Here is a 10,029-nt window from a genome sequence, read left to right as displayed (position 1 = left end):
ATCTTTTTGTACCACACATATTATAAATATATATGGTACTTGCACATCGTGATTGATGACATCTATTTATACTTATTTACATCTATGCAGTTCGACTCACTTTCACATTCAGGGAAAGAACCTAAAAAAAACCTGGAATGAAACTTATAATTATGCTCGACTCGATACATGGAAGCTAATGAGATACCAAAATAAAGGATAAATTGAGGAAGCAATCGTAGACAAAATCTTCAAGATACTGTGGTTCATGAACTTTGCGACGGCATTGGTGAAGAAGTGGCCGAGCTGGTGAGTTCAGCCTCTATCTCTCTACTCGTCAAGGTACACGTATCGGTCGACATCGCACCTTCTTCAACTTGTATCTTTCTAATGTATTTTGTCTACGAAGACTATACACCAATTATTTACAAATAAACAAAGGGAACATAAACCTAAAGAAGAGAAAAATACATGCAACTAACCAGAATACCAGATATATATATCAACTTCAAATTATGGATCGATTTCCTCCTCCAAAACATTGTTGGTGAAACCTGAATGTCTGATATCTGTTGCAATGTGTTTGGTTGTTACCATCTTAAACTTCTGCAGTTTAGACAACCACCGAATCCGGTGCGGGAGTGTCTCCAGATGTGGACAGTTATTGATTTCTAGTTTCCTGAGACTCCACATTCCATAAATACCAACGTATATCTCTCTAAGATTCCACAATTCATTGATGCAAAGCGCATCGAGCCTGGGAAATCCGCCTTGTTGGATCACCATATCCTTACCGGTGTATGCATTTCGCAGTTTGAGCTGGCTTAGGGAACTGAGCTTCTCTAATATTTCCATGGGGTCTTCATCAAGACAAGTATTTATCAAAGCTATGTACTCAATCTCTTGAGGTAGATCATCTGCACTTGGTAGCCTGCCTATGCGCCCATCTAGTTTTAGTACCTTCAGTCTTCCTATAACACCAATTTCATCCAAACACGGCATACTTCTAAAACGAAACCCTCTTACAGAAAGTACATCAATGTTCGGAAACTTAGCTAGTGATGCAAAAAGCTTGCCCACATCCGACTTTTCATCAACATCTTCAATGCCCAACATTCGGAGTTTCATCCTGAAGCTCGGGTCCTCATATGTCCAATCATGAATCGAGATGTATGCTAGGGTCTCCAAATTCCGTAGCACATCTACTTTCAAAGGCTTCCGGAAAATCACATTAGACATGTGGAGATCACGAAGGTTGCTCATTGGCCATATAATATTTGGCACCTTCACCATAAAGTTCTGTGCTATATCAAGAACTTCAAGGTTTTCTAGATGCACCAACGAGTATGGGATCTCTTGTATGTAATTGTTTCTCAATCCCAAGTATCTTAACTTAACTAACGCACCGATTGCTTCTGATAAAGTCTTCACCCCAAAATCTTCCATGTCAAGTATTTTGAGTGATTCAAAACCCTCCCAATAAGACGAGCTCGTGTTGTCCAAGTAGCTACCACCTCCATGGAAGATGAGAGAAATAAGTTGTTTGCTATCTTCATTCATGAAATGATTAAATTTGTCTCTGTCACAACAGATAATACGATGGCGGGCACTCTGAGAGGGAGAGGGCCTATTGTTTCCATTGCTCCTTAAGATCTCTAAGCCCATTTCCTCTTCTGCTTTTTTGATTGATATCATGTGTAATAGAAGATTGAGGCGACACCTTTTTTTGAAATAGTGCTGCTTCACAACTTCAAGAATCGATCGATGAGCAAAAATCCATGTAACTTGTACAAAATGTAATCCATTTGCCGCCCAAATCTGTTCCAACTTTTCTTCTCTCATTATTGCATTTTCCTTGAAAAAGGACAAATACAAGAAATGTGGCTTGACACTGTCTTCCAATTCATGATACATCGGTTCCAATAACTTCAACGATTCACTCAAATCAATTGAATCAAAAATTTCTTCCCATTCCATACCTGAAAGTCTTTGTTTTGCTTTCTGCCTGGCAACATCTCTTATAGCTAACGGCAAACCCCCACATTTTTTCAGCATCTCTTTGCCCTTCCTCTCCAACTCCTTTGAGAATTTATTCACATCACTTGTAATTTTATTAACTGTTTTCAAAAACAATTGCCAGCTCTTGTCAGAATCCAAAGCCTTCATCACATGAGTATAATTGACAGTGATGTTTGTAATCTCATAGCGGCTTGTTAACAGCAACGTCGATTTGCTTCCATCAGAGTCTGCATGTATTTATATATATATGCATGATAAGAACAATTACGATATAAAAAATTTGTTTCTAAGATAAACAAAACGGACGAAGATATATATATATATATACCTCGAGATGGAAGAGCTTTCATTATGTACTTCAAATCCGTTTCTTCCAGCATATTGTCCAAAACAATGAAATATGAATTATTTAGTCGCAGGTGCCTGTGAAGCATCCGTAGGAGACTTCGGTTGTCCATTTCTTCCAATGGTGAATCGGGTTTTACATATCGTACCACCATTTGCTTTATAAGTTTCATAAGTATCTCTCTATTAGTCGTGTCACTAGAAATGCGTACCCAAGCATGACACTGGAAATGGCTAGCCCCGGCCTTGTACAATTGTCTGGCGAGAGTTGTCTTCCCGATACCAATCATGCCTTTTATTAAAAAAACCTGTAGGTGATCAAATGTTCTTAAAATCGCTCTTTCAAGCAACTGCTTAATGTGTTTCTCCAACCCCACCACTTCCACTTCCACTTCTTCTTCTTCTTCATCTTCAGCTTCGTCTTCTTCTTCATCTTCAGCTTCGTCTTCTTCTTCGGCTTCTTCTTCATCTTCTTCCTCATCTTCTTCTTCATCTTCGTCTTTTTCTTCATCTTTGTCTTCTTGATCGTTTCCAATATTTTTCTCACCAGCTCCAATTTTTATCATCCGTATCTTTGTCTTGTTGATATCATCAACAAGGAACTCATATGTAATTTTGGACTCGGAATCTACAACTTCCAAGTCCATGACATCTTGAGCCAACTGGACCAAGTCAGCAATGAAATATTCTAGCCTTCTCCTCTCTTCCACTTTCAAGTCTCTCAAGAAATCTAGCAAATGTGTAAGCTCCGCAATTTTGCCCTCTAACATCGTTTTCTTCGAGCCATCCTTACTTTTGAGATCTTCTATCATCCCTAAAACCGCAGCCTCCTCCATGCTTAAGCTTCTACAATAACTGCACTTAATAAGATCGGTGCATGTATACAAAACTATACTACTCCCTATATTTCAATTAATATTTTTTTGCACTTACGATAATGCTATGGGATCTTAACATGACGATCATAGCGTTGATTGAATCATGCATGTTTTACTAAACAAAATCTATGGAAGATTTAAAAGATCATGTGAAGAATATTAAAACAACACTTCCTCCGTCCGCCATTGGGAATCCCTGTTTACCATTTTAGTTTGTCTGCCATTATGAGTCCCGGTTCACTTTTACTACAAATGGTAGATAGACCTCATTTTCCACTAACTCATTCCACTCACGTTCTATAATAAAACCAATATATAAAAATGGGCCCTACATTCCACTATCTTTTCTCACCGACTTTTCTTCACATTTCTTAAAACCTGTACCGAACTCAAATAGTACTCCTAATGGTGGACGGAGGGAGTATAATAGAAAGGAGAGAAAATACCTTTCTTTGACCACAACTTCGTCTGCTTCTTTGTCTCCAATGTTTTCCTCATCGGCTCCAAAGTTTTTCATCCGCATCTTTGTCGCCTTGATCTTATCTTGGAGGTCCTTGAGCGCGTAACAGGAAACGTCCACGTCCATGACCTTGTAAGCCAATTCGACCAAGTCAGCTGTTAAATCTTCTAGCCTGCTCTTCTCTTCCAATTTCAAGCCTCTCAAGAAATCCAACATCTCTTTCAACTCTTCAATTTTGCTCTTGATGACTAACCTCTCCAAGCATTTTGTACATGTAACATGCAAGCTCTCGAGATCTCGTATCATCCATGTGATCGCAGCCTCTGCCATGTTTATGCTTCTACAATAACTGCACTTAATTAGATCAAAAGAATTAGAGAGTATCAAATATTGTGAAACAAATGGAAACAAATCAACTAAGGTGGGACGAGTGGAGTATCAAATTCTGGCATTAGAAATAGTAATGCTCCAACTGTTCGATGACAGCCCATTAAAAACTGGCATTTGGGAAAAAAACCTGGGGCGCTTAAACTGTTCGAGAAAATGCCTGCAAATTTTCAATAAGGCGGAGGGAAAATATTTAACGAGATCTAAATCAGGCGGATTTAATTTAACTAATTCATTCAATTAAGATAAATCTTGCTAATGTTACTGATCTAAATCTTCGAAAAATTCTCTATTTAACAGAAACGATTCTGCGTTAAATCAAATCTCTGAGATGAACTATTTCAAATTCAAACTTCAACACATATAATTATCTTGATGAATTTTGAAACTATTCAAAGGGAGAAAAGGAAATACCTTTATGTGCTTGCTGGTTTCGATTTGATTTTTGGATCCAATCACTCTCTTTTTTCAATTTCTTTCGGAGCTGGAAAGGATTTTGAATTTACAAAATCATAAAGTCAACTCTTAAGAAGGTAATTACTAGCTGGATTAAACAATTAACAATAAAATAATGGGGAAATTAGCTGGTTAGAGAAATAAAATATTGTAAGGCAGTCAGTCAGATAAATTAATTTTTTGCTGCATTTCTTAATAAATTTTGTTTAAGACTCCTCTAATAGTAATTATTCTGCTGGATTAAGTGTGGAAAAGAAATTAGTTTCATTTTATGATCAGTTTAGAAGATTAAAACTAGATTTAGAAAAATACTTTTGAGTTTCAAAAGCTACAAAATTGAACAGAAATTAACCAGTAATTAATGCAACTTGCATTGTAAATCAAATATAAGTAAATTAAATTAACACATTGCCTTAACCGGCCCAATCTTATAGGCCCTAAATTTATTCTTCTATAAATTGGGCCTAACAATAAGTTTACAGCGTGCCAGGCTGCTATTAATTATCATTGATGGTAGAGTTTTAGGCTGCTATTAATTATCATTAATTATCATTGATGCTATTAATTTATTAATTATCATTGATGGTAGAAATGTTAAGAAAAGCAACCATTTTTATTTTATGATCACTTAAGATTAAAACTAGAATTGGAAAAATACTTCTTAGATGTAGTAATAGATGTACTAAGTGATCCTCATGATTAACTCCGATTTTTTAGAAGAATAATTACACTTTCATAAAATAAATTATATCATTATTTGCAATCGAAAAAAATTAGTGCTCATGCATCGTGCTTTGCAAATCAAATATAACATGTTTTGTGATTCGATTAACCAATAGATGATCATGTGCATCGATTTTGTGATTATTTAACATGCTAAGATGGATGGTTGTTAGAATTTATTTTTTCAGTTTGAATAATGAAGGTTGTTAGGGTTAGTAAACTGCGAATGGGTTTTGTTTTAAAGAACAAACTATTTTTTTAGTAACAAGTTAGTACATTTTTCTAAATTATTATGACTACTATAATACTCCCTCAGTTCTAAAGTAATGGAGGCGTTTCTTTTCATCACGGAGATTAAGAAAAATTGTGTCAGGTGAGTTAAGTAAAGAGAGAGTAAAGTGGAAAATGAAAAAGGTAGAGAGATGAAGAGAGAATACAGTAAGAGAAGAGTAAAGTAAGTGTGAAAAAAAGTGTTGACTTTTACTAAAAAGAGAAATGACTCTATTACTATGGAACGCACGAAAATGAGAAAATAACTCTATTACTGTGGAACGGAAAGAGTAATTTTGATTGCAAAACCACACCAGTTGGACGGTCAATTATTTTACTAATTATATGCCACCCCACCAGCAGTTTTTAGAACGTGACACATTAATGATAAATGTCATTTTGATATTTGTACATTTACATAAAACAACGTTGTGTCTCTCATAACCTGATTATTAATTATTTTAGAAGCGTATCTAGACTTGCATAAAATAATTTAAATCATTATTAGCACTTTCAAAATAATTTCAACGCAAGTTTTTGAGTACTAAGTTTACAACAAAAATAGGAAAAACACATTTTAATAGTCAACTAGCTACGTAGAAGAGCAATCACCTTAATTTTATGGTCATTAAATACATTAATTATGTTGAATAAAAACATTAATTTAAAAGTCAAACAATTAGGTGTAGAAGAGCAATCATCTTTATTTTATGATCATTAAATACCTTATGTTGAATACAAATAGATGAACTTATTTTAAGTTTTAATTGGGTGTAGAAGAACAATCACTTAATTTTGTTATCATAAATAGGTAACATTGCATGGTGTACAAAAGTAGAAAAAACAGATTTTGGAAGTCAACAACAATTTTACATCTATTAAAATGTGCTACCGAAATTATTAAATTAATTTATTAATGTAGACGCTGCTAGATCGCAATATAATCACATATTAAACCTAAAATCTTTAATTTAGTCTTAGATATTATTAACCACTGAAATGCTTCGTAACGAATTGTTTATGAATATGGAAGCTCCTTATCATGGGAACAATAATGATATTAAATAATTGCGAAAATATTAGTTTATCCATTTTATTTAGTGTAATTATAAATAAAGTTATCAATAATTTAAAATTGAATAAATAAATAAAAGAAATTGGATCCTAGATTGCAGTGCAGTCTAAAGAGGCCCATTAGGTGATAATTTAAATTTAAATATAGAAAATGGATCCTAGATTGCAGTGCTCTAATGCCTAATAATTTAAAATTAAATATATAAAATGGATCATTGATTACAGTGCAGTTTAATGCATCCAAGAGGAGGAAAGCATTTTCACATGGCTTATAATATTATAATTGCCCCACCAACCTATTCATTCGTATCTTTATGCTACTTTAATTCATCTTTTTCCCTCAGTAGATAGTTATTTTATCTGCGAAGAAGATACGTACTGTCTCTGAAAATTTGATACATATTACCATTTCGATCCGTCTCTGAAAATTTGATACACTTTACTTTTATTATTTTTGGTAGTAGAATTTATATTCCACTAACTCATTCCTACTCACATTTTATTATAAAACTAATACTTTAAAAGTAGGACCCACATCTCACCAACTTTTTCAACTCACTTTCCATTACATTTCTTAAAACCCGTGTCGAGTCAAAGTGGAGCAAATTTTAGAGGACGGAGGTAATAGTACTTAACAAAATTGCACTTTTTATTAATACAATTGTTGCATATTCACGATGAACAAAAGGAACATCTACCAAAAAATGTCCACATAAGCAATAATTATAGCCACATAGGAATCCATTTCGCCAGAATAGTCAATCGTTAAAAGTCTCAACAACAGTAATTATTTTTACAACAAAATTTTTTAGTTCGAAGGAAAATCTGAAAATTCCGAGTTCATTATTAAAGACTAATTGCCCTAATTAAATAATAGCAATAGCATTTGACTGTATCTACTTGTTTCATTTCATATGATTATATTTATATTATTGTAATTGTAATTGTGTAAGCCAGCTAAACTTGTTATTTTTAAAATCCCAATCAATTTGACCATATTTAATCTATGAATTCGTTATTCAAAATCACTTTAAATCACACTCTCCCCTTCAAATCAAACTCTGCAAAGACTTGAATCGGAAAATTGATTCCACGCCGGCAAAGATAAGAAGAAATAATCGAAAAAAGGTATTTTCTTTTCTTTGAATAGTTACAAAATTCACATGATTATGCTGTCTGTTTTATATAGCCTTTTGAAATCCTGCGTTTCAAAAAAAATTCTCAACTTAATCTTCAATTTATTTCAAAGTCCTACATCACATCTAACTGCAAGAACTTTCCTTTTTTCCATTTTGTTATTTTGTGCTTGTGGATATGTTCGTGTGTATTACAAAATAAAATTAAAGCACCAGGCATGAAATTAAGACATAAAATTCAAGAAAGTAAGGCATAAGACCTAGGGTAGACCCGATCTAGATATAGATCCAAAATTAATTTTTTTGAATTTGATTCTAAAAATATTTGAACCCTATCAAAATTTTAGAGCTGAACCTTTGTTTTGTTTCTATATATTATTTTATTATACTCCATTCTTCCCATAAAATTATAGACATTTAAAATGATACAAGAATTAATGCATAATTGGTAAAAATAAGAGAGAGGATGAGAAAAATAGTTAAAGTAGTGTTAGTAGATGGTGAGATCAATATTTAATTAGTTGTAGTGGTGGGCCATATATAGATAGTGGGATGTAAATAAATTGATGTATTATATGAGTACTGAGTTGGGTATAATTTTCCATAAATGGAAATGCCCATATTTTTATCGTACGGAGGGAGTATTGAATCGTGTTTACCTAGTTTTCCAATTCTAATATGTCTGGGAATATAATGAATCTTGGATCTAGTCCAAATCTGCCCATTTAGATTGCATCTGGGTTATAACTAGTTAATACTATGTATTGTAGGGGTGTGATCAATTGCTAACTTTCTTAAGTTGCTAACTTGCTAACTCATCAACGCAATGTATTAAAAATGTCAACACATGATTTTGTTGAACTTCAATATAATGTGTTGATATTATGTGTTGACATTTTAATGTCACCGTGTTGACATTTTTAATACATTGTATTAATGAGTAGCAGCGTATGTATTGTAAGTATATAATAATTATTTTTATAATTGACCACAAATTAAATAGGTAAGGCACCTAAATAAGTTATCAGATATTCATATATAGTAGTCAAATGTGCATTTCAAAGTAGTAATTATCTAACTATTTGATACTTCATTTTATTATGTATCATCAGATTTATTTTATGACATAGATTTGGATTACTTGAATGTTTCTTTTATGGATTATAGTATTATTGATATAAATGATTATTATGTCGATTTTAGTACATTTAGATTACCATTATAGTCTATAGACAGCAGAAATCTGAATGTACCATAAGGATTAATTGTTAGTATTGAGAATCTACCTGTGGCTGTGTGAACTTACTGCATATTGCTATTTAATTTATTAGCTGGTTTCTGAAAATCTTCGTTCAATTTTCGTAGCAGAAACATGTCTGAGGCGATCATCGTGGAGGCGAAACAGGATCTGGAGAGGTATCTTGAGAATTATGATGGAAAATATAAATGGGCAATGAATGAGGTAACAAATGAGCTGAGCATGATGCTGGATTTCATGAGAGACGAGGAATCCGGAGAGAGGAGCCGCCTTAAATATTTGCTTGCTGACTTTGCCGAGATTGCTCTAAACTCTGCGGACCTCACAAGATACACTGCTGAGGACATTCCCTTTATTGAAATCGGCATTGACATGTTTTTACAACAGTTTCCGGTAATGCTCGACGTTTTGAGAATGATAAAAAAGCGCATGATGGAGTTTGAAGTTGGCGTTGGAAAAGAAGAAGAAGCAGAAGAAGAAGAAGGAGGAACGGTCGTGGTGGTGGGCTTGGAGAAAGACGTGAAGCAACTTATTGAGAGAGCGATTCTTGTCGAGAAGACAGACCTCGTGAGTGTGGGTATCAAAGGCATGGTGGGCGTTGGAAAGACGACTCTTGCCAAGCAAGTCTACAACCATGCGGCCTATTAGAAATGGGCCACTCACCCCTTAAAAGGCCTCATAAGGGGGAGGGTTATCCACACTTATATAGAGAAGCTAGGATCATCACCAAGCCGATGTGGGACAAGATATTAGAATTTTAACATGCCCCCTCACGTGTGGGCCGGAATGACACATCGGACTTCCATCACGTGGGTAGGCAAGAGAAGAGATAAAGAGATAAACCATCATCGACTTGGGCCCCGCTCTGATACCATATTAGAAATGGGCCACTCACCCCTTAAAAGGCCTCATAAGGGGGAGGGTTATCCACACTTATATAGAGAAGCTAGGATCATCACCAAGCCGATGTGGGACAAGATATTAGAATTTTAACACGCCCCCTCACGTGTGGGCCGGAATGACACATCGGACTTCCATCACGTG

General features: G+C 34.4%; 2 protein-coding genes across 6 annotated transcripts; one reads left to right on the top strand and one right to left on the bottom strand.

The window, feature by feature from the left end:
• LOC125192157 (probable disease resistance protein At1g58602) lies at positions 1–4,546 on the bottom strand. Of its 4 annotated transcripts, none has more exons than XM_048089640.1 (5): positions 4,483–4,546; positions 3,668–4,030; positions 2,327–3,198; positions 462–2,225; positions 1–389 (listed from the first exon to the last, which is right to left on the bottom strand). In XM_048089640.1, the coding sequence occupies exons 2-4, from the start codon at positions 4,009–4,011 to the stop codon at positions 493–495; spliced, it is 2,949 nt and encodes a 982-aa protein (XP_047945597.1). In that variant the 5' UTR covers positions 4,012–4,030; positions 4,483–4,546; the 3' UTR covers positions 1–389; positions 462–492. The 4 variants fall into 4 exon arrangements, with proteins under 4 accessions (XP_047945597.1, XP_047945598.1, XP_047945596.1 ...); XM_048089641.1 differs by having other exon boundaries at positions 1–380; XM_048089639.1 differs by having other exon boundaries at positions 1–2,225.
• Positions 4,547–7,570: 3,024 nt separating this feature from the next.
• On the top strand, positions 7,571–9,739 carry LOC125192165 (probable disease resistance protein At1g59620). Of its 2 annotated transcripts, none has more exons than XM_048089667.1 (2): positions 7,571–7,719; positions 9,096–9,739. In XM_048089667.1, the coding sequence occupies exon 2, from the start codon at positions 9,100–9,102 to the stop codon at positions 9,631–9,633; it is 534 nt and encodes a 177-aa protein (XP_047945624.1). In that variant the 5' UTR covers positions 7,571–7,719; positions 9,096–9,099; the 3' UTR covers positions 9,634–9,739. The 2 variants fall into 2 exon arrangements, with proteins under 2 accessions (XP_047945624.1, XP_047945625.1); XM_048089668.1 differs by having other exon boundaries at positions 9,093–9,739.
• Positions 9,740–10,029: the final 290 nt, after the last annotated feature.

The sequence above is a fragment of the Salvia hispanica genome, chromosome 6, assembly GCF_023119035.1.
Source record: "Salvia hispanica cultivar TCC Black 2014 chromosome 6, UniMelb_Shisp_WGS_1.0, whole genome shotgun sequence".
Lineage (NCBI taxonomy): Eukaryota > Viridiplantae > Streptophyta > Magnoliopsida > Lamiales > Lamiaceae > Salvia > Salvia hispanica.
The sequence above is the reverse complement of the archived record's forward strand: the minus strand, read 5'-3'. Positions and strand labels throughout refer to the sequence as shown.

What these genes read in the sequence shown, in the direction of transcription:
- LOC125192165 (XM_048089667.1), top strand. Translation starts at nt 9,100, where the DNA reads ATGTCTGAGGCGATCATCGTGGAGGCGAAACAGGATCTGGAGAGGTAT.
- LOC125192157 (XM_048089639.1), bottom strand. Translation starts at nt 4,011, where the DNA reads ATGGCAGAGGCTGCGATCACATGGATGATACGAGATCTCGAGAGCTTG. An exon ending in GAAGTTGTGGTCAAAGAAAG is followed by an intron (nt 3,199 to 3,667) that starts GTATTTTCTCTC and finishes TATTAAGTGCAG; the next exon opens with TTATTGTAGAAGCTTAAGCA. An exon ending in GAAAGCTCTTCCATCTCGAG is followed by an intron (nt 2,226 to 2,326) that starts GTATATATATAT and finishes AAATACATGCAG; the next exon opens with ACTCTGATGGAAGCAAATCG.